The sequence below is a fragment of the Oreochromis aureus genome, linkage group 6 (assembly GCF_013358895.1).
Source record: "Oreochromis aureus strain Israel breed Guangdong linkage group 6, ZZ_aureus, whole genome shotgun sequence".
Taxonomy (NCBI): domain Eukaryota; kingdom Metazoa; phylum Chordata; class Actinopteri; order Cichliformes; family Cichlidae; genus Oreochromis; species Oreochromis aureus.
The window spans coordinates 31,640,316-31,664,276 of record NC_052947.1 but is presented as its reverse complement, the minus strand read 5'-3'; the positions used below and the strand labels follow the sequence as shown (position 1 = coordinate 31,664,276).

Here is a 23,961-nt window from a genome sequence, read left to right as displayed (position 1 = left end):
TTGTTCTGACACACAACACAAAACTATCCACAACACTACACACTAACTACACAAGACAACACATTAACTACACACAACAAACACGCTAAACGTCACAAATCTCTCACATCTCAAAACTCGCTCTCTCTCTTTTTCTGCTCTCTCTCTCTCTCTCTCTCTCTCTCTCTCTCTCTCTCTCTCTCCTGAAACTTCCCCCTCTTCCTAAACAACCACATGTCATGTTGCGATATCATTTTTTGATTGGTCGACATGGTGCATTTTTCCACCAACACGAAAAGGCTGATTTTTGTTTTGTTTTTTTGTGTCATAAGCAGAGAGTGCTTGCTAGCGCTGTCCTTAGACAGTAAACGTGACGAAACTATTCAGCACACACATTGTTTATCGTGACTCTGGTTTTACGTGGCCTATTAGCACAATTAAAAAACTGGTATATATCACCTTGTTGCTTTGTCATCTTAAAGTGGTCGTGTGATTGGCTTACCACGACTACTTTATTCTTCTTCAGTCAAACAGCAGCACTCATGCGATTGTTTTGCCCCCTGAGCTCCAGGTGTTGTGCTAGAAAGTGATCGTCTGCCAGAAAATGATTGCCGCCCGCTGGAGCGCGTAGCTGCTTAAAGCTGTAGCGCCCAGATTACTTACAGCTACTTCCGTGCAACTGATATAAGATGCGGTAAGCTGAACACAGCTTCAATCGTCTGTTTGTTGAAAACTACTAACGCAACCGCACCGCATTTTCTTGTTAGTAACAGTAACGGCGTTGTAACGATAGGAATAGTAATTAGTTAGATTACTCGTTACTGAAAAAAGTAACGCCGTTACTTGTAACGCCGTTATTCCCATCACTGGTCCTGTCATCAAAAATATAGTTATATTCAAATCATACCAGTTGTTTGAAAACCTTTTAATAAAGAGGTTTATGTTAAAGTACATACAATGCATATTATTTTGGTATTGAATTAGATAGCCAGAATCATGATACTACTGATATTGGTTCCAATTGCTACATTTCATTATTTAATTTCAATTCAGTTCAGTTCAGCACCAAATCACAACAACAGCTGCCTCGAGGAACAGACAGCGAGACAACAAGCAAGCATTTGGTGACAGTGGAAAGGAAAAACTCTGTATTAACAGGAAGAAACCTCCAGCAGGGCCAGGCTCAGGGAGAAGCAGCCTTTTGGAAGTGAGGGGGAGGAAGACAGGACAAAAGACATGCGAGTGTGTTCTTGAATGTTTTTGTCACTGCTGGTCACTGTGGTTTATCATCCTATGTCATCACTTTACATTACCCTCATGTTTACAGCTGTCACAGGAGTGATGGTGCGTGTCTGTAGATGCAGCATTGGCAGAGACATGGCAGACTGGTTGGAGGGTTAGTTTAGATATGACACACACACAAACATTTTGACCCGCAGTTCAAAGATTGCGGGAAACACTATGAATCAAAGCCACTTTGTCTGGCTTTTTGTCCTTTTGCACATGAACCTGCTGTTTGTGTTCAAATGTGTATGTATCAGCCCGTAAAGTTGAGTCGTAATCAATAACTAGAATTCATTATTGGATCCATTACTGGAACATAATTGCAGTAATCGATTAACAGAGTAAGGAATAATAATTTAAACTATTTCAATTGCTTGCGGGATTTGCAGCCATTGTTAAATAATTTAAAGAACTGTGCAACATTCTTGAACAGTTTAAACATCTCCATCTGTAGCCACATAGAAAAAAATGAAGACAAATAATATACGTAAGCTGTTAGATTCACATTACTTATGCGCCTCCAATTTGTCACACCCTGTTCAAAAGAGTAAAGACAAAGATGACTAATATTACTGTCTTCATCACATGAATGATTAGACAGGGAAGTGCAATACGCAAAGGAAATTAATACTAGAGAAACCTCACACAACAGACCGTATGCCCAGAGAGATATGTGAGCAAAAGAATGCACCAGCTTGTGTAACAGAATAACAGCCAAGACACATTATTGGACTGTTGCTTCATTCCCAATTCTGGCTTCACTCCCAAAAAACAACACTGTGACCCTCATGCAAAAACCCAAACACTAAATCAAGACAGCTTTGATAAGAAGTCACTCCTCATACACCTGGCAATGAAACTAATGTAATGAGGAAAATATATGATAAATATGTAGACAGCTTGCCAAACTCTGTGCAAAAGTAAGAAAATATGTTTCTAACAGTAACTTCTAAGGAGTTATGTGCTGGATTATTTTCCTGCTGTCTGCAGAGACTTCAGAGCCAAGAAGTGGTTCATCACAAAACCCTCATAAAATCACAAACTGTCATTTTTGCAGTTTATTTTTTACAATAAGGTCAGCTGTTCAGTTCTTTATCTAGTACTTTATACTTTTGGAGGTAGAGGAACTTGGAGATCTCCCCTTCTTTGACATAGGAATCTACTAAACGAGACATAAGATACTGAGCAACTGTATTGAGCAACTGGGAGCAGATTTATTTGACAATTCAACCAGGTCACTTTGGCTGTTTCATTTCCTGTCCTTGTCCCAGACTGAGCTACAGTAACAGGCTGCTCTAGCACCTTGATGATATACACCTTATTATTTTTTATGTTTTTATTATTTCATTCTTCCATTTCATTATACAAGCAGTCCTAGTGTGGAGGACGTGTGCATTGTATTGTAAAGACAATAATTTTATGAAGCCCAGAGAGCATAGTTCTGGCATGCTCCACTGGACACTGAGAATGGTATGTACTGGCCAAGCCTTTCCCCCATGTGCTCTCTCCCTCTCTCTGTCTTTCTTTTTTCCTTCACACAACTTTTATGATGCTCATCTGGACACTGCGTTATGCGTCATTCCCTAGTTGGACACCTGCCCTGTGGTGCAGTATTGCCATGATTTGATGACATAAGACAGAAATGCTACCTTATTGTGAATGTAGCAATCAGCTAAACGCTGCTCAGCCCATCTGCCATGGTCTCAGTGGTACCCAGATTTCTTTCCAACCCAAAGTTGAAGTCCTGATATTTCACATGAATCGCAAAATAGAACTATTTTAATATATGAATAATGGAAAAAGAGAGCTGACTGCCTAGTTTTCTTTGGTTTAAGCCAATACTGAAAATTGTAAACACACGGTGTGAAAGTAGCTGATGAATCTGGATAGCAAAGAACTGTAAGCCTCACAATTACATAGTAAGAGTATGCCAACTATGTGTCTGAGGTCCATGCAAAAGATACAAGCCTATGCCTGTTGGTCACCTCTGTGTTTCCCACTGCAAAGATTTTCCACATAAGCCAAATCAGACAGGAAACAAGATGGGCAAGAATTCTCCCCCGAGGAGGCAGAAGGAACGATAAGGCAGGGAACAGAGGGAGATTTTCTGAAAACTTTGGCCACAGGCATTTGTCTCCCTGCATCTGACAAGCCATTTTGCTTCTAAGTGGTTCAAGGATCATAAAGTAGAAGGATGGTGGAAGCAAAAGGTGAACATATGAGAGAAGGTGAGAGATGAAAAAAAAAAAATATGGCACTTGTTCTGTTTGTGAAGCGTAACATCTGCTGAAGGAGCAGATTCTGGGTCGCTTCCATCACACACCTCAGGTGCTCATAAAATACAGGCTCACTCCCTTACATGCACGCACACATAAAACACACCTAAACACACTCTTATGCCAAGTGCACCTAATCTGATGAAGATAACAGTGATCCCTTGAAGACCATAATTCAAGCTCTTCTATGTGACTTCACCTTCTCTGTATAAGAGTCGAATACACAGCATCCAAACACAGTGTGCGCACTGACGTCATCCGCAGTGCGCACACTGTCCTTGGTGTTCTGGCGGAATGTGTTCGCTGTGTACACAGAGATGCCGTGGTCTGGAATCCTATTAGCTCAGGTTTTGATGCCAACACAACACATTAGATACGAGTTTCATTTTGGCTTAAAATTTATTGAAAACTTAAGATTAGTACTTATTTCCATAAACATCGCCCCTTTTAAATAAGTTAATCTGCACAGTGGTTTTCACTCGGACTATTTATTTGGCAGAAAATACTTCCAAATGTTCATAGTGAGGTCTGTGAGAGAAGCAGGAACGTTTTGTATGGAAAAACACTGTTATTGCACAATGTTTTGTGCAGCTCAAACCCAAATTCCAATCACTTCCAATATACTGAGGTGCAGACAGAAGTGCTGCAAATATTATAAAAACATAAACAGATGCTACTATAAGTCTAACTACTTTAAGGCTAGATGTAGAATTACTGTATGCATAATGGTCTAAATTTATTTCAAAGGTTTTTATAGCACAGAAAATGGTGCTGTAGCTCTTTGATTGCAGGTTAAATTAAATTCTAATGAAGAACTTAACATTTGAAAAACACTGAAAAGCAATGACCACTATTAATTTAAAAAGCCAACTTATTTGACTCAGCCGATAACCTTTTATGCATCTAGTTTATTAATCTTATGTAGCCTCACGTATTTAAATGCAAGCAGCTTAGCAAACCAAAACCACTCCAGTGCCTCCTTTTCATGCTGTGTCTGAATGAATCAGCGTCATAGGCGGTGTCACCGGCGCCTGTTCAGTGCAGGATTCTTATTCTGCCTGCCACATACTTTGCAAATGTGCATGGAAAAGCGGGGAGAGCCCAGAACAGAGTCATACCTTCAAAGATAAATCAGTACAGACAGAAGAAATCTTTTTTTAATAGTTTCATCCTGACTGCAATGTGTTTTTTGCATTCTTGGGAGGTACTGATAGAAAGCATTAAAAACACCAAGCAAACACAAAACAAACTAAAATGTCCTGCAAAGAATATTATTGGAGTTAAAGACCGTTTGGCTGTCAGTCACCATATGGGGCAGGAGGGTTCACCAAGGCAGAAACAACATAATTACAGCTCTGCGTTATAGCCATTGCACTCCTGTCTCTGCTACCACCTACATACTCTCCATACTATGCCTAATTGCCTGCTCCTCCTCACATAGGGAATGATTATTGATTTAAACAACATAATTGGTTGGCACTCACAGCAGATAATGCACTTATCCATAGAAACTATGGCCTGAATACAAATGTACAGTTTGAAGTAATGGTGATGTGTTTAACAGCTAATTTTCATCACTGGTCATTACTTTGATCAACTGAACTTAAAGTCCATAATGCCTGAGAAGCAGTAATCACAAGGCTATATTTCTTTCCCTCACTTTCTCTTCCTGCAGTTTCTGTATGTTTTTGTTGTCGTCGTTGTTTTTGTTTGTCTGTTGTGCGCTTTACACATTGTGCGGTTAAATAGAGATGTGTGGGAGGAAGAGAGTGACAGGCACGGCCTTAGCCTGCATCTGGTACATTGATACAGAGAGAAGAGGAAAATGAAAGATGACATTTTTTAATGGAAGAATCAGATTGACCATTTGACTTTCTTCATTCATTTTATAGTTAACAGTTTAAACAAAATTATAAAGAATTGCTGCAAGGTATAAGTCCATAAGAGGTACGTAGGAAGCTCCTGTAGTCAACTGTCAATAATTTCTGTTATGAGCTAACAACACAGTGATTAGAGAGATGTTACACTTACACCTCTTTCTTCCCTAGAAAGCAGAGGCAGAGAATGTGTGAGAGTGATAAAGACAAATGCATAATGCAGGTGAAGGCTGACACTCAGTTTCTTCAAGTAAATAACCCTAGGGAGTAACAGTAGTACTCACCATACACATGCACATTCACATTGTTTGTGGTCTGTCATTTGTTTTGATTTACATGCGCATTCATATGAAAAGGATATTTTTCAGGAATAATTTAATGGGAACGCGTTGAGTCATACAGGCTTTTGTAATACAGATTAGAAGCTGGGCAAATATCTTTTTCAATTTCCATCTCTGGCTTTTTTTTCTCTGCTTAATAACACACAGAGACTCCTGTATTCATCATATCATCATTGGACAAGAGCGCTGAGCCCTTTCCATTTAATTACCGTGTAAAATGGGCCCAAGCTGGATACTTAAAAGAATGCAAGCATTGGTTTACCTACAACAGAAGTACATGGAAAGTTGTTTTTTTTTCTGAGTAAATGTACCATATAAAATTATAAAAATAAAAGGAAATCAAGTAAAAGCAGCATTAGACAGCATTACACGGTGTGGTGCTCACTGCTTTAAATACATCCTGTAGTCTGTGGATACCAACATTAAATTTAACTGCCACTAAATATTCTATCTACACCCAGTGAAAGGCAGGTAAAGTGTTTGCAGGGTTGGAAATTAGGGTATACATGAAGTGCTGCCTGAAACTAAGTTTTATAAATGCTGGAAAATACATTCAAATATCAGCAGTCCACAGCATGTTAATGTGTTTGTGTAGGCGTGTGCATGTGCAAGTGTTTTATACACGTGTGTTTTATGTATGTGTAATGTAAAATCTCCCTGTGTGGTCGATAAGGCTATCAGTTTGAAGCAGCCTTGTAATTTGCACTGTCCTCTGGTCTCTGTTAATATCTAAAAAGAGATACACAGATGCTAGTAGCCCAGTGGGTTTGCATGCACAGACATACTCATAAATGCACACTTGACACACACCAACTTAAGCAGGAAAAACAGAATAGAGCGATTGCCAGCAAATACTGGGCACAATATCCTCCATTCAGCCAAGAAACTGAAAACAAGCTTCTCCTACAAAATAAGAGTGATCCAAACAGACCACTCATTGTGGCTCTCAGAGGTCTGTAGAGCATAAACATTCTGTGTGAGCAAGAAAAGTCTAAAAAAAACTCTTTGCTATAAAGATCAGAAATGTTTGCAATTTGTGCTGAGTACTTTAAAAATTGAATCTAAATGTGCATTTGAACGACTCATTGTGCATTTGCAACAGAAGGTTTAGTTACTGCTTTGTGCTTTAAAAATGAGCAAAACATGGACGCTGCCCAGAGGTGCCCAAAAGTGTCATAAAACTGCAATTTCAGATTTAATACTATGTGATTAGAGAACTGGAAACATTAACAACAATTTTCTAGTTTCACTCAGTAGTGGAAAACAAGTGAATATTAAATCGATAAATCCAGTAATGTTGTAGCTTGTGTCAATATTTTCTTATTTTGAAACCCATCTTTAGTACTAATCCCACCCAACTTTAAAACAATAAAACAAGAACTTAAAAACACTGTTATTGATATTATTAGAACTCTATGGAGTATTGAAGGAACACGTTTAATTTAGATGAATTCAAATGAGTCACATGATAATTCCAAGTGAAACGCAAACTTATGCAATTGTGTAGTTCAAGGTAATGTACACTTTTTGGACAACAGCTGTGTTGTGAAGCACATAGGAGGAAGATATATCAGGCTTTGAACACAGGATCCAATTATTGCTGGTCCTAAACACTTTGTTTCAGTTTTTTTTTATTTACTCTTGGCTTTTTACCGAGTTTGTTAGAGTAAATATCCACAGTATGGTCATCTCAGGCACTTGGCTGCTGTTCAGTTTTTTTTCTTTCAACCCAGAGAGGCCTCCTCTAACAAGGAAGTTAAAACCCTGATCCTTCATGTTGTGAGGTGACAGTGCAAACCACTGGCTCACTCATATTTTTAATATTCATAGATTAATTCCGATATTTCACCGTAAACAGTAGCATAGTCTAATCTCTCAGATTGTGTCCTGTGTAAGAGCTTATGAAGTGTCTGCCCTTCTTCTGTCTGTCTGCTTGACTTTGTTGCTCAGTCAATAAAAACTGCATGTGGTTCTAAGGAAAAATATTGTTCCAGCGCCACAAGATAAAAGGTCTGTTGTAGCAACAAAGGACAGCCGCATTTTGCTGTATTGTTGTTTTTCTCAGCTCTTAGCTCTTAAAATGAAGGTGATAATCTTTGTGCCCTGATAACATGACAGGCTATTTATGTCGAGTTTAGTTCACTTTAGATCACTGTCACAGCAATTTAGCGCCATGGGGTAACCACACACAGAAACACACACCCACAGCCCGAAGAAGAAATTCAGCAGAAGCAAAGAGACTGGAATAGAATGGAATTTGAAACGTTTTAGCTAAAAATGTTTCCATGCTCAAGGTGTTTTTTGCAGAAACGTTTCAGATTTCGTTTTGTTCTCCAACTGCGTTGGTGAAGCTGGTCAACTGATGCCACAGGAAAGCCACCGCTCGTTGAATTTAAGACATAGACAAAGGATGGGTTTCATTCAGAAGTGTATATATAGTTGTAGTGTGGAATTCTAGATGTGCGGGTTGGCATAAACAAGTACACAAACATACCAGGAGTCTGAAAAATCTCCCTGAAAGCTGTCCTCTGACCCACTTCCCCTGCACAATACTATTTTTCATTATGTGTTGAGCTCCAGTGAATCAGAATCAGATTCAGAAAACTGCATGTTTTCAGAGACATGTAGAAAAGCAAGTGCCTGATATGACTCTCCCATATTTTCATTACTTTATTAATAATAAATCTTCTTCTTCTTCCTCTCATTATTATTATTATTATTATTACTGTGCTAGCAAAGTGATAGTCATCAACTCAGTAGCCCATCTTACTGATTGTGTTTTATATCCTAATATTGAGGTCAATAATACACATTAATAGCAAAGGATGTGTAAAAAATACAATAAAAACAAAGACTTTTAGGTGTTTGTTTTTAAGCAGGTATCTCGTAGGTGCATATAAATTATGTTGTGATTGTGAAGGAGAAGTACATCACTGATTATTGCCTGTTTTTTCTGTTCCCTGTTTCACAGTCCCTTTGTGTAGATAACTTGAAATAACAAACACACGCCTATAACAAGCTTCTCCGTGTTGTTTGCAGGCCAAGTGGTGAAATAGAGCTGAGACTGCCTCATGAGTTGGGCCTCTTCTGTGTTTTGGTCCCCACCCCCATCCTCCCAGCATCAGTGGGATGTCCCAGGTGTGTCTCCTCTTGGCCTTGCTCATGCTCTGCAGCTGCCAAAAGGTATGCCTCCCAGCATTATTCACTTCCACACGCCAATTCTCAAAAATGTTTCCTTTTTCTTGATTCACACCGTCTACTTCTGAGAGTTCTGAAAAGAAATTTCTCTCTCCCTTCAGGTCTCCTCTGCTAACTCTCTTGAGCTTGTGAAGGAGCAGTGGAGCAGCTACAAGAACCAGTGCCTTGACCACCTCGGTGCCACGCCCCCTGCAACAGGTGGTTCGATTTCTTCCCAGCACACAAGTCCATTAAATGCATCTGCACCAGCACAGACTTTAAAGATTTGCTTTCCCTTGTAGGGCTGGTGTGTAACAGAACCTTTGATTTGTATGCGTGCTGGCCCGATGGACATCCAGGAACCACTGTAAATGTCTCCTGCCCATGGTTCCTGCCATGGTACCATAAAGGTCTGTGTGAGTATATCTGTGTGAGGTAGACAAAAAATAACAAAAGAGTAACTACTGCATCTGTTGCTACAGTTTGCAAATGTACGATTTACATCTAATCTTATCACTCTTATCTGTAGCATTTAATTATATGCCATAATATTAACCTGTTTGTTTCATTTACATGGATAAAATGCTTATACCTAACTCACTGCACAGTTTGCCTGCAAATTAAAAGGTTTACTATAACGAGCATATAAGGTGATAATATGTAATTATTGTGTTTGACATGCATGCGCTACATTTTGTGCTCACTCTGGCACTTTTTTTAACTATTAATGTGAATAAGTACAAACAGTGAAACAGTGAAAAAAAAGGAAGTTAAGAAAAGCGTATGATCACGGCAGCCTGATGCTGCTGCACCTGTGTGTCAGGGTTTAGTGCAGCATTTTCTATCATATTTCTATAAGATCAAGATCAAGGTTTTTAATAATTAATCGGTCAATCTGCATTACATAAGTGAATGACCCACTGTAAGAAGAGATGTTTCAAAAATTGCTCATGTATTTCAGGGTAACATGACCAGTTGTCTGACAAAACATATAATGTATTCAAACACTTGGCAGATTGGTTTCTTTTCTTCATGTACATCAGGCAATCGGTTGGAAGAATGATGTACTGAATACAATGTACTGAGGTGCACTGAGGTTTCAGAGAGTGCTTAATTGAGTGTGAAGGCCAAATATTACTCAGCCCTGACTTTACTCTCAACCTATGAGTGGTGTAAAGACTTCACACTGTGTCTCCGGTGGCAGCACACCTGTCCTGTGGAGCTTTCTGAGTCATTTGCCTGTGGTGTGCGGGCTTTTGCTTCAAACAGTTTTGGTTCATAGCATGAAAAGCCCGGGTTTTGACTGCAGCTGTCTGTCTAGTATCTTTGTTTCCATGCACAGGCTTCCTCCAGGTTGTTTAGGGCCTCTGAATAGGTGTGAAGGGGGGTTTATCTTCGCTATCTCCGGAGGACTCGTAGCCTTGCAGGGGTGTGTGTAAACATCTGATGTGCAGCGCTACTTTAGACCTAACCTATGTTTCACTAACTTTTGTTCGAAAACATATTATTCTGCTGCAAGAAAGCTACAAATTGAGAGCTTGTTAAAAATGTGAAAATTCATTTTCTTGAGTTGTTGAAAAGACTCATACAAAATGATGTCTGTTTGTGTTTAGATTTGGTTAAAAAAGGTGCATTTTCCTTCTCTGCCAAGTCCTAAAATAAGCGGTGGATTCAAACCTGGAAGCTTCATGCTATGAGGAAGCAATGCAAACCACTACACCACCATCCCACTATATTGCTTAATGAATTCATTCTAATTCTTAAGAGGCCCATACATATATGTTATGGGAATACTCTGAGATAAAACTCCATGGAAAACATAATTTACATATCTGAAAGGTAATAACATGCTTTTCAATACATTTTTTAAATACTAGTCAGTGTATCTGAAGTGGAGGTTGTGTGGCTGTGTGAGCACAGTCAAAAAAAAAAAAAAAGACCTCTGCCCAATATCTTGAGGTCAAGGTTACTGAGATTTGAACACAATCGAGATTTTTAGTAGATGCACCTATGTAATGAATTGGTGACTTCCTTCTTGATTTATCACATTCACAAACTCCCCGTCCGCTTGCCCAGCAGGGTGATGACAATACCCCATCAGCTTTTTACAGCTGAGGGGTAAAAAGTGTCTATCAAATATCACAATAAATAAAAAAAGAAAGACACAGTCATCTGCATTTCTGAAATAATGGCTATGTTTATTGTAGCTATCTGTTAAACTATGGAATGAAATTTATCTTTTTACCCTCAGCTGGAAAACGTTGATGGGGTATTGTTTTCACCCGATGTGACACCCAAGCTAAATGCAATAACTTGCAAACAAGGCAACGTAGGATTTTGAAATTGATACCATAAGCGAATCTACTAAGAGTCTCGGACAGAGGTCAGAGGTCAAGTTTTCTGAAAATCTTGTAAATCTTTTTTCTTTTCTCTTTCCCTCCCCAGAGCTATGTTATACTAGAGGTCTCTTCCTGCTAAAATGGAGTTCTTCCTCCTCATTGTTGCCAAGTACTGCTCAGACAGTCCCTATCAAAAGTTTAAGACCACTTGAAAATAGCAAAAAATCGCATTTTGCATGGTTGGATCTTAACAAGGTTCCAAGTAGAGCTTCAACATGCAACAAGAAGAAATGGGAGTGAGACAAAAGAAATTGGAGCATGCAATTAATTGAAAACAGCGTTTAAACTGAAACAAGTCACATTGTTGGGGTTTTCTCTTTAATGCTGTATTGGTTGGCACTATTGCAGTACTGATCTGCGAATGTGACCACAACATTTCCTCTGGGATTAATAAAGTGTTTCTGATTCTGGCTCTGTCTTTGCCTCACAATATAAAGTAGTCAGTGTTGTGAATTGGTAAAACTATAAGATTGAAGTAAAACTGAATTGAACTGCATAACTTTAATTTAAATCCAAAAGTGTCACTGTGTTTAGGCGACAGCACTATTTGCATAGTTTACAGATGCCACTCTAATATAAAATCTTACATTGGTTGTTTCTTTGTGTGTATAGTTCAGGATGGCCTGGTTTACAGATTCTGCAGTGAAGATGGCAAATGGGCACAGAAGAATACCAGTGAATGTGAGGACGACCCTGGTGAGGTGTGTGTACACAGTGCAGTACTGGGTTTTTGTGTGTGGCTTTCTTGTTAATTAGTGGTCATTTTTGAAGCTGCCTGCAGTGGCAGGTTGTTACATGGTACTGCAACTTAAAACGTTAACTCATTATGATCTGAACTTACTGCCACATGTGAAAATCCTCTATCTGTTCAGCAAATTATTAGGATCTTTTTGTATTGCTTAAATAAAGCTGAATATAAATTGTGTGTCTGTATTTATGTGAATGCAGTGCATGTATGTAAAGGACTTTATCTCTTTCAGCAGCAGTATGGCCGCATCCTCACTCAGTTACGGATCATGTACACAGTGGGTTACTCTCTTTCACTGGGGGCTTTGCTGCTGGCACTGGGAATTCTCATCTTCTTCAGGTACATCATGTAAATGGATATGTTAAGGGGATTAAGCAGCAGGAAGGGTAAGAGAAAAGTGAAAGGAAAAGGCTAAAGAACGAGTGATAATTGAGAGAAATTAGAAGGATAATGACTGACAAATGTTTACAGTTTTTTATATACCTATAAAAAAGCAGAAACGAATGAATAGAATAATTACAGAAGCAGAAATGGAAGGAGGAAAAAATCGATTTGTGATTTTAGATTTATGAGCTGTGTTTGACACAGCTGCCCAGTCGTTTCTGCACATTCTGCAAACCTGGTTTGAATTAAGGGATCTGGTTTACATCTTCTACCTTCTTACCCTCACTTCTTACCTCTTAGGAAGCTCCACTGTATGAGAAACAACATCCACATGAACCTGTTTGCCTCATTCATCCTGAGAGCTGTGTCCATTCTGGTTAAAGATGCTTTACTGACCCTCACACTGGATCCCAGAAGCAACAGTGACTCACAGGCACGAAGCTGGGTCAACATACCGGTCAGCGAACAAACACACATCCAGCTCACCTGCAGTTGTAAAACCTTAGCTATAGCCACCATATTGCAGTAGATATAGAGTGTAGAGCCTGTTAAATAATAATATTAAGGTGATTAGTGATTGGAGGAGACAAACGTATAGATAACTTACATTATCCGTTACTTTTAATTGCTCACTTTAAACATCAATGTTCACTGGATGTTGCTATTAAAGTTCGATCGCAAATGTAATGTAGTGCAGTATGTGCCACAAACACATACAGAGACTATTCTACCACATTATACTTTTTATATTCAACAGTGTGACTTGCACAGCTCATCCTGAACATAAATTCCATGTAGGTTTTAACAACCACCACACATATATTTCAATAAATTGCTGATTAGATATTGATTGGGTATGTCTAGACCAACAAATCTGTGATAAGAAAGACATATTCTCCAAAACATTATTGATGTTGTTGGTGTTGTTTTTCATGTCATTTCCTGTAAATAAAGCTTCAGTAAACGAATATACCCCATGTGGACAAAAGTATTGGGTCACACCTCTTAGTATTCAAAATGAGGTGTTTTCAGTCTCATTGCAAAAGGTGCATAAAATCAAACACCTGACCATGCAGCCTGCTTTTACAAACATTTGTGAAAGAATGGTATCTTCTAAAGAACACACCAGCCCTAACATGGCACTTATAGTATTATAGTATTTATAGATTATATACTTTCTTCCTAAAAGCAACTATAAGTTGTGTTGCTGCAAACGAAGGGAAAGGAAAGTGACACACAACATAAAGATGAAAAGCAGGGTCGCCGAGTGCTGAGGTGTATAGTGCGTAAAAGTCGCCAACGCAGTGCTGACTCAGTAACTGCAGAGTTCCAAACATCCTCTGGCATTAACATCATGTGTTTCCATAGCCGAGCAGTTCAAGTAGGTGTAATGTGTGGGTGGTCCAGTACTTTTGTCCATATAGTATATAGTTTATATATGTTTGAAATTCACCTGCTATTCTAACCTGTCATGAGTTCATAAAGGTCCATAAGAATTTAATTTAAAGTTCTGATATGCGGTTGCAAGAGAATATAAAGAAACATAAAGGTCTGACCAATATCTAGGATTTGTTACACAGAAGATGAGCGAGGGCAGACACCTGTTGATGTCTGATTCCACTCAAATGTATACTGCTATTGCCCATCTAATTACCTCTGTTGCTAAAACACACAGCAGAATACTTGCAATATATTAGAGGCTATGGGCAGATCAACATTGCTTGTATTTTTGGATAAATACTTTACATTTCATTTGATACATCTCTCTACAACATAGAAGTAGAATATATGTAACACAAATTAACTTTATTTGCATCACTGGCAATAAATTAAATGAACCACTGTATGGATGTTCTGTAGCCACTCTTAACGGGTAATACCATTAACTTTACAGCTGAAGAGCAAAGTAGCATATACCTTTTACACACTACAGTGTGGGATGATTTTCTACTACATTATAAGTGGAATAAAAACTACAGTTAAGAAAATGAACAGCAGTACAAAACGATTGTGACTCAATAAAGAGAGTGGACAGTGCAAACTCAGCTATGGATATCTTCAAGTTCCCCTTAGTTCTTTTTACATGAAACGCTCCACATTTGTCGAGGAAGATGTCAGATAATCCACATTTAGCTCAATCATTAAGAAGTAAAAATCACTTAAAAATATTATCGGTTGCTTAAACAGTTTTTTTGGTGGTGGTGTATAGCAAAGGGGGAACTACCCGTGTATTCCACAATAAAACACCCACTGTGCTGTACTGTAGTTGTTGTCCTGATGCTGTTAAACTAATTCATCTGAACTGAAATATTTGTCAGCTTTTACCTTGTGAAGCTTTGTTTAAAAGCTGCATTTGCTACATTTGTGCAAGCAAGGACAACTTGGCTTATTGTTTGTGTTCCCATCGTATCTGTCTTGTGTCAGGCTGTGATGTGGTGCCGTGGTGCCATGGTGATGATGCAGTACAGTGTAATGGCCAACAACTATTGGCTTCTGGTGGAAGGCATCTATCTTCACAGCCTCTTAGTCATCACTGTATTCAGCGAGAGGAAGTACTTCTACATTTACCTGGCCATTGGTTGGGGTAAGAGCATAATCTGCTAAACAGCAGCTGAACACTTGGCTTTGTGCTTATCAACGTAATGCAAAAGGTCAAACAGTGAACAGCGCTCTGACTTTTAGCCAGTCTTTTGGTGGGTGATTTAGTCAGACGACAGACATTAGCAACAAGAAGTCAGCCAACAGTTATGTTAATAGCTCTGAGAGAAGGAGGAGGTACAAGAAAATCAGCGGCCTCTAGCTATTATATCCCATAGACAGCTCGAGACTACTAAAAACTCTACACCTTACCTTCTTTTCATGTTTGAAGTGGGAATGTATCCTTAGTGGTTTTCTCCTGCTACCAGTATGTTTTGTCTGTCTGTCTCCCAGCTGTTAGGTGTAAGAACTTTCTTGTATATATAAATATTATGTAGCGAACAGCAGAACTAACTTATCAGAAAGGTGTATTTTACCCCAGATCGTAACTTCAGAATAGTTTTCACCCTCCGGCTGTTAAAGGCTGATGGGGAATTCATATCACCACACCAGGCGGGTGGATAAGTTTGAATCTCAGTGACCTTAACCTAAAGGTCAAAGGTCAGAAGCCAGGTATTCTGAAAATCCTGTGAATGCAATAACCTGAGAACGAGGCACTATAGAGTTTTCAAATCGATACAATAGGTGCGCCTTCTAAGAATCTTAGGCGGCTTTGAATCTCAGTGACCTCGACTTCAAAGTGTTTTCTAAAAATCTTGTGAATGCAATAACTTGAAAACAAGGAGACATAGGATTTTCAAACTGACACCACAGGTGTTTCCGCTAGGAGGCTGAGGGATACCACTGACAGTTACAAATGTGTTTTAGACTTAAAACTAAGCTGAAAATAGAAAGTTTTCAAAAAAGCCCTGAATTCAAACTTCTCTGACTAACCAAATAATCTATTTTTCATCCTTTTTTAAAACCTAAAGCCTGCATTAGCATGTCTCTCTCTGGAGACAAAGAAAGCTATATACAGTTTTTTAAAATTTCCTTAACAGTAGCACTCTGCAAGACCTGCAAATTGACTTTGATGTATAACACCCAGTTGTCTTTAAGACTGTGAGATATCTAATTCATACCCACGAGACACTGAAAGAAAATATGTTTTGTTTTTGTTTTTTATATCACTGTAAACACCTAACGGCGTGGAACTCTGTCACATATTGTTTTGAAACACACAAAAATTTTAATGAGTCTAGCTACTACTACTTAACAAGTCCTCAGATTCCATAACAAAAAGCATTCACGAGCAGATGCGCTTCTCCAGTTCAGACTTCCTAGATTCCACCATTTTTACATTTTCAAATGAATATTGAATGTATGATTTTCAGCCTCCTGTTCTCTCATAAGAACTTAATTATACAGCTGTCCATAGTTAAGTTCTTGTATAGCTTTTAAAAATACTCACTGAAGAAAACAACTCATGCATGTCTAAAATAATAACTGTCCAGCTCACCTTGATGTGTTATTATAGCCTGACAGGACTGATAAAATTCTGAGACCACATTCATAAACACATAGGGATTGAGCTCATTGAAGCTTAGATAAAGGCAGACATGACAGAGATGATTTTAATATTTAGAGACCTTTAAAGTCTGCTTTGGATAAGACAAGAGCGGCAATATTTGAAGAGGTAATGAGATATTAAACTCACAAGGACAGAAAAAAATATTTAAATTTTGTATCATGGGCAGCGATATAGTAATATAACTTGATACTGATTACTGAAGTATAAATATTAGCTAGTACTACTGCGTGTGCTTTGAAGGAAATGATTTGGGATCCTTAATCTTGGCTTTCTGTCATTCTCAGGTGCACCGCTCATATTTGTGTTGCCATGGATCGCAGTGAAATACCTGTACGAGAATGAAGAGTAAGTTTAATCAATTCATGAAATTCTCACATCAAATGGAAGACAGTTTAATTATTACCGCTTTTATCCGTGACCCCTGAGGAGACAGATGAGTGTGGGTCCTTTTTTCTCCTGGTTTCTTTTAAGGAATTCATATTGTAGACATTGGAAATGTTGATGAAATGTTTTGCCCATATGTTTGTGTATTTGTTTCTGTGTCTAGGTGCTGGGAGAGGAACATTAACATGGGATATTGGTGGATTATCCGATCTCCTATACTTTTTGCTTATCTGGTAAGACTCTCTGTATCTCTTTTTCTCTCTCTTGCCGTCTCTCTCTCTCACCTTTGTGTTTAACTTTGTCAGTTTACATTTGGATAATGTTTTAAAGACAGTTCAAAACAATCTATGTCTTGGCAGATGCTTAGGAGCGCTCATAAAGATACCAAATGCTTTTGTCTGCCTACTAGTATTTGAATGTGTGTAGATGAGGCAGCTGTTGAAAATAGGACTGCAGGAAAAATGTAAGTAGTGTAAAAATAGTGACTCTTATTGTCTGCAGTTGATATTTTATCAGTTCCTACATTCAGTGCTGTGTGCTGTGCTATTTCACGTTGCTCAGTCTGTTGACAAAATATCACTTTACACAACCACATGAGCAATATTCACAAAATATCAGTATTTAAAATATCATATAGGGAAACATCATTATGTTTACACACCCTCTGAACAACATCACATACCAAAACCAGCTGAGGCTTTCCTTTTGTGTGTTTCCTGATTCTTGTTCCCAAATAACATTATGGATGGGCGCACTTATGACCAGTGCACTTCAACATATGCAGTGCTGTGTACTGTGTGGGAGCATTACTTTTTAATGCAGTTGCTGAAATAGTTGGTAAAAATCTAGTTGTTGTAAAGTCTTTCGTCATCGTGCAACAACCCCAGAGCTATTCTGCAGTTCGACTATTGTGCAAACAACCAGATTCACACCTAAATAAACTGCATTTGCGTACACTCCACTATACATATTTACACGAATACTTGTGTTGAGACAGCACACACACTTTACCAAACTTGGAGCGCCAATAACTTGAGTGCTGTGATAATAAATGACCTGCCATCAGTAAGTGTCCTGCACTAGATCACAGTGTGTGTGCACGTGCACATGCTTGCTCTGTGCGCAAGCACTTGAACTGCTCGTGTTGTGGGGACGTTAATCCATCTGCCCAGTGCCACTGTGAGGACTTGGTTTTAAAGTCAGGCTGAGTGTTAACGACTAACGCGTTCCAAAGCGGCCAATAATCTTCTCTCTAGCACCATATGCTAACATATTTTATTGTGTTTGCTTCAAAATTACTTTCTTTATCCTCTTTTTTCAGATTAACTTCTTCATATTTATCCGTATTATTAAAATTTTGATGTCTAAACTTAGAGCTCACCAGATGAGATACACTGACTACAAGTTCAGGTGAGAAATGTGTTCCTTTATTTCTTCTTTCTTTCTTTCTTCTTTTTTTAGTTTTTTTTTTAAAGAAAATGCAGACAGCAAGCATTTGCTTAGTCTTAGTAGCTTTTCGCTTTGGAATTAACTTTTTTGGTATTATAGCCCTTTTTATATATAACCCCTGTTTTCAAAATTTTCTTGTAATCTCTAATACCCATTTGCTTCCCCTTTCTCTTTTCTTCCAGACTGGCAAAATCTACCCTGACTCTCATTCCCCTGCTTGGGATTCATGCCATCCTCTTCACCTTTGTCATTGATGAATCTGTTCCTAAAGGCTCTGTTCTGCGCCTCGTGCGCCTCTTCTGTGATCTCCTGTTCAACTCCTTCCAGGTATAAGTTCAACTTTCACTTGTTTCACATGTGCCCATAAATATAACAGAGGGACCTCAGAGGATCAACACCCAGGAAGACATAAACCTGATATTAAAGTAATAAATTGTCTGCATAATTCAAAGAGGTCACAGAGAACAAAGAAATTGGCACTTTTATATGTTGTACATTTGCGTATAAAAGCAAACATAGGTGAAGAGCTTGGGTTCGACATTTCTTTTGCCCAGCAAACTCCTTCGTAATCCTCACAATTTATTTTTTTAGACTATTTCTTACTCAGGCAGCGCACAAATCCTACCCTTCTGTCAGATACTGCTGGTGTTGCAGGAAATGTGAACAAGCTGTCCTGGCACCCGTGACTTGATGAACCAGATGTGGCAGCATTCGTGGCTGAGAGATAAAATTATTTTTTGGAAAGACTAGGAAGTACATTTATTAAGGTGGAGATGAAAGGTGGAGTAAGTCACAAGAGTTTGCACATTAATTTCGCATGCTCTTGTGCTGTTGCTTGTAATTTAGGTCTTTGCACCATAAACTTACCTGATTGAGTTTAGCAAAAAATTACTTTGTGGTACAATGCCCCCCCTCATAACAATAACTCTACACATTAAAAATGGCAGTGTATTTAAATGTGGCGCCACGGGCTTGTTTGCAGGCATCCATATGTGACAAGCTGGGAGTGAGAGAGTGTCTCTCTATTTCTATAAGACAAGTTTCTGTGCGTCTGTGAGATCCCAGCGGCTCTGACAAAATAGTAATAGAGATTTTGACACCCTAGGAATGAGATTGGGCTGCATTAATTATATTCTCCATCATTCATACTATGCCTCTGCCTTTGGCAGTTCAATGATCAAGTGCTTTAGCTGTCCAGTGCAATAAAATGACTCTTTTTTTCTTTTTTTCCCCTTCTTGTTTCAAAAAACTATTTTTACTATTTTATTGTGGGGACTAGACGAGAGTAATGAGGCAAAAATAGTGATTTTCTGGGTATTTGTTTCTAATAATGGGAAAATGTATTCTAAGTACAATAAGCATATTAAATGTTCTTCCATTTCAGGGCCTGCTGGTTGCCATCCTGTACTGCTTTGTCAATAAAGAGGTGAGACAGATTCCTTTCGATGTCAAAAACCACTTTAATTTTAAATGTATCTTCTTTGTGAAGATACATTTTTATTGTCTCTGTTCCTGCTGCCTCCCTTTATTTGTTCTTTTGTATCTCTAAAAACATCTTCAAGTTCCACTTTTTTTTCTTTTGTCTGCAAAGACCAGCAGACACGACAGGATCCATCTGCTAATATCTAGTCTTTTAAATGCAGTTTTTGGCAAGGAACATCCATCTTTTGATGTCCTCTGTGTCTTATTCAATCTTCATCACCACTATCTCTCTTGTCTCTCCCATCACTTCCTCTCTCAGGTGCAGTCGGAGATGCTGAAAAAGTGGAAGAGGTGGAAACTGGGTAAGGACATTGATGAGGAGTACCGCCACACACACAGCCAAACGCCACACGTTAAAAGCGGCAGTATCGCCACTGGCAATGTGCCCAACACCAGTGACCCAAGTGCTGACTGGCCTCGATTCAACAAAGCCAACAGCGGCCCGGTTTGCTCCGCTGCAACTGAGGAGAACCGCAAACTCGTTGTCTCCTTTAGCAACGGGACAGGGAAATGCAGACCTGCCAAAAGCAGGCACACCCTGCACTTCTCTTTCCAATCGCACAGAGGCGCCACCAGCAGCACCGCCACAGAGGATGTGTGTCTGGAAGAGCGCATGAAGTACCGCTCATATACTCTGGAAGGAGAGGAAACTAATGTCTGACTTCCCTGGGACCTCATCGCAAAAACTCTCACTGATTGCGCTTGTTGTTTCGGATCCGTGCTTATCATGTGGCAGTTGTATAGCTTGAGCAGGAAGAGGATGAGGAAGTAACAAACAGGGATCATGATGTTCACCGATTCAGAACATTGCAGGAAATACCGTTGAGTCCTGCCCAGCTGCAAATGAGTATTTATTGCTTCTGGGAGATGGAGGAAAAAACACTTATTGACTTCAGACATTAAGAATGATCAAATAAATTAAAACTTCTGTGGCGTTCAGTGTGCGTACGTGTGTCTGCCTGTGCGCATATGGACGACAGCTATTTCAACACCAACCCTTCTCACATCTTATCCGGTGTAACCATTGTGGCACATGCTTGTGTCGTGTGTGTTTGCGGCAGTTGGCAATAATCTGTGGTACCGAAGAACCTCTTGGTGTCAAAGTATGATTTTATTTAAACTTTTGGTTCGATGGAAATGAATGTGAATTGCACCATGAGAGACTCTTGATGCCTGAGTGGTCAGGAGTTGCAATTTACTGGAGACCTCTCTATTTTATCGTGCTGTGATAAGAGTCAGTGTTTGCTATGCTGAGGCAGGCACACAGAATATGGACTCTTTCACCTTTAGAACGAACATGATACAAAGTTTAACTTATTCTGGTTTTAACGAGCCAAAGCCAAACAAGAAAATAATAATATATCACAGGTTTGTCGTTGACTGCATAAAGCACTAAATCCATATTTTTATTCCTCTACTCCATTTTTAAACAAATTTTGATTGAATGTATATGGACAGAGGAGTAATTTGGTTGAATTGAATTTTAACTGAATATTTAACTGTATATATGTAATTAGACGTACACGCTCTATCCAGAGCCTCTTGGATTTGTCTGACACCTAACTCAAATTCCTCATTTGCCTTCAAGATTACTCATTGTAAGATTCATGCTTACACGGTTACAGTCACTGTCAGCTGCACAATTTTTCAGGCGTACTTTAATTTTTAGAAATATAATTTTTGCACAAAATCTACAGCTTGTACAGATGTCAAAAGATTGTTTTATATTCCAGGGAGGTTTTTAAAGAAAAGGTTTTGCATTTAAAAACATAATGTATGACTAACTTTTTTTGTTAATGCACCACTTTGACAATGAAAGTAAGATTGTTTTTATGCTTTCTATGTCAAACTTAGTAACGCAGAACAAAAATTGTGCCACACCCACCCATATTTTTTAGTTGGGTTTTATAAATGAAGCCAGCAATGAAACACTGCTTAAAAAAATGAAGAGCAGATACAATCTTCACAGTATAACACAAAACCAGTGAAACTTGTGCATTATCAATTTGTCTTGTTAGGAAGCATACATTTTCTAGGGCTGTAGCAATGATGGTCATCTATATCTATCCCAAATTATTATAATAATAATAAATAATAAATAATTATTATAATAAACAACACAGAACTCCTCTAAAATGTGTGTTCACCAAGTGTGAACTGCTTGCTAACAGGCATTATGCACACATGAGTTTGAAAGCTATTAGTACCTCTCTTATAGCAAAGGTTTTTCAAAATTAATTCTTGTTTCTTTGTAGTTCGTGCAAAGAAAGAAGCAGAACCTGAAACTGTGTTTTTTAGAATAAATGTGGACAAAATATTTTTATTAATACGTTTATATATTATATGGAGATATATAGGAAACCATATAAACAAGAAATAGCACCTTGAGGTGACTGTTTTGGTGCTATATAAATAAAATTGGCTTGAATTGAAGAAATCATTGTGAATCAGTTTCAGCTGATTTCTCTCCAGTGCATCAGTGCTAACACTTGCACTGGAGTGGTAATACCAAGACACCCCTCAAAAAGGAAGTAGTAATAGGTGATGGCCATGGACCACTGGCATTAGATGGTAACTGCAGCCCATTCTAGTTGCAAAAGCAGCTTCTCTAGGATGGTACATCCATATCCCGTCACAAGAGAGTGAAGCAGGCAGGATGCTACATAAGGAGAGCTGGAGAGGGCTATATAGGAGCAACAACCCAGCAGCAAAACCAGCATGTTTTCGATTACGCAAAGAGCTATGGGAGCCCCACAAAATCACCTCCAGCAGGCTACTCATGTACATGTCTCTGACTAAAATGTTCCTCCATGAGGAAGTCAGTCTTTAGCAGGACCTGTGCTTACAGCCCAGCACTGTGCAGCTGTGTTGGAATTCACCTGAGAACACCAGCGATGGCAGGTCAAACAGTGGATCCCCAATGTCTTGATCTATCCGTGACATGCATGAAAGCTTCTGGATTAGCATCTCCAGATGTTTTGTCACTCTCATTTGCACCAGAGCAGGTGAAATGCAATCATAGCGGTTTATGTGTCAGTTGGTCAAACTGACAGTTTACCTGATTATGTGTTATACTGTGATGAAGGTTTCTTTGTTTTATTGAGCAGCATATATACCTAAATGACCTTTTTTTCTTTAAATTCAGAACAGAAAATAGACACTCTTTAAAGAGTTAACTATACATATCAATAAAGCTAAATAGACAAAAGCAGGTGGGTGATTGGGTGTATTGTTATGCTAATGGTTACAGTGCAGGTGACTCAAAAATGAAAGCAGTAAGAATTATTGTGAGAAAAGCATGTTTGTAACTATCATATTGTGTCTCTTTGCTTAAAGTATTGTAGTTGTCAAAACAGCCCTGAAGCAAACATTGTCATTAAGAAAAGGAAGAGGTTTTGTATAAAAGCCACATTATTGTGTTTCATATGCCTCTGTGGATCCAATTAAATTTGATTCTGTCAGCAAAAAGAGTCTCAGTGTATGTTGTGTCAAACAGAGAGCCATTGATGCTACTCTGACTGAAAGATAAGTAATACACCTGTCTCAGTTTCGTGACATTTAAAAAGAAATACTTGGATTTAACTGATATTTTGCAGTTTCTGTAGAACTGCTCCTGTTCAAGATCCAGGTTCCAACCTAAGTTTAAAAAAGCACACAATAAGCTAATGAAATGGTCTATGTGCACACATGCATGAATAACACTCTCAGTTATTGCTAATTACATGTGACATAGCCGATTAGCGGCCTTATTATTAACCATGTTTCTGATGGAGATTACTGCAATGTGAAATGGTTACTCATATATCTGTGTATTGTTGTGCAGACGGTAATGAGTTGATGAATTATGTATTAGTTAGTCATACATGTCCGGGAATGTGTGCTCATGTGTGTAATTGATCTCGAAGTCTCTCTGAAAATATTGCTGTGCCTGTGTGTGCATTTACATATAAGAGAGAACATAAACCACCAGAGGCAGAACGCTGCATTCCAGCATCGAATATTGTAAGTGCCATTCTGCTTATAGAAAAAAGGGATACAGGGAAAATTACAGGGTTGGACAGGCTCACGACAAC

General features: G+C 38.7%; 1 protein-coding gene across 6 annotated transcripts in view; it reads left to right on the top strand.

The window, feature by feature from the left end:
- The window catches only part of gcgrb (glucagon receptor b), a 55,332-nt gene extending 31,976 nt beyond the window's left edge, over positions 1-23,356 (top strand). Inside the window, exons 2-14 of one of the 6 annotated variants that reach the window (XM_031735748.2) lie at positions 8,797-8,940; positions 9,057-9,153; positions 9,237-9,344; positions 11,946-12,034; positions 12,317-12,420; positions 12,766-12,922; positions 14,890-15,049; positions 16,858-16,918; positions 17,121-17,190; positions 18,279-18,367; positions 18,589-18,733; positions 19,791-19,832; positions 20,148-23,356. In XM_031735748.2, coding sequence (XP_031591608.2) covers positions 8,887-8,940; positions 9,057-9,153; positions 9,237-9,344; positions 11,946-12,034; positions 12,317-12,420; positions 12,766-12,922; positions 14,890-15,049; positions 16,858-16,918; positions 17,121-17,190; positions 18,279-18,367; positions 18,589-18,733; positions 19,791-19,832; positions 20,148-20,549 — 1,578 coding nt within the window. In that variant the 5' untranslated portion in view covers positions 8,797-8,886 and the 3' untranslated portion in view covers positions 20,550-23,356. Of the gene's footprint in view, positions 1-8,796; positions 8,941-9,056; positions 9,154-9,236; positions 9,351-11,945; positions 12,035-12,313; positions 12,421-12,765; positions 12,923-14,889; positions 15,050-16,857; positions 16,919-17,120; positions 17,191-18,278; positions 18,368-18,588; positions 18,734-19,790; positions 19,833-20,147 lie in introns of those variants that run through there. The other 5 variants (XM_039614005.1, XM_039614004.1, XM_039614003.1 and 2 more) reach the window with 5 other exon arrangements.
- Positions 23,357-23,961: the final 605 nt, after the last annotated feature.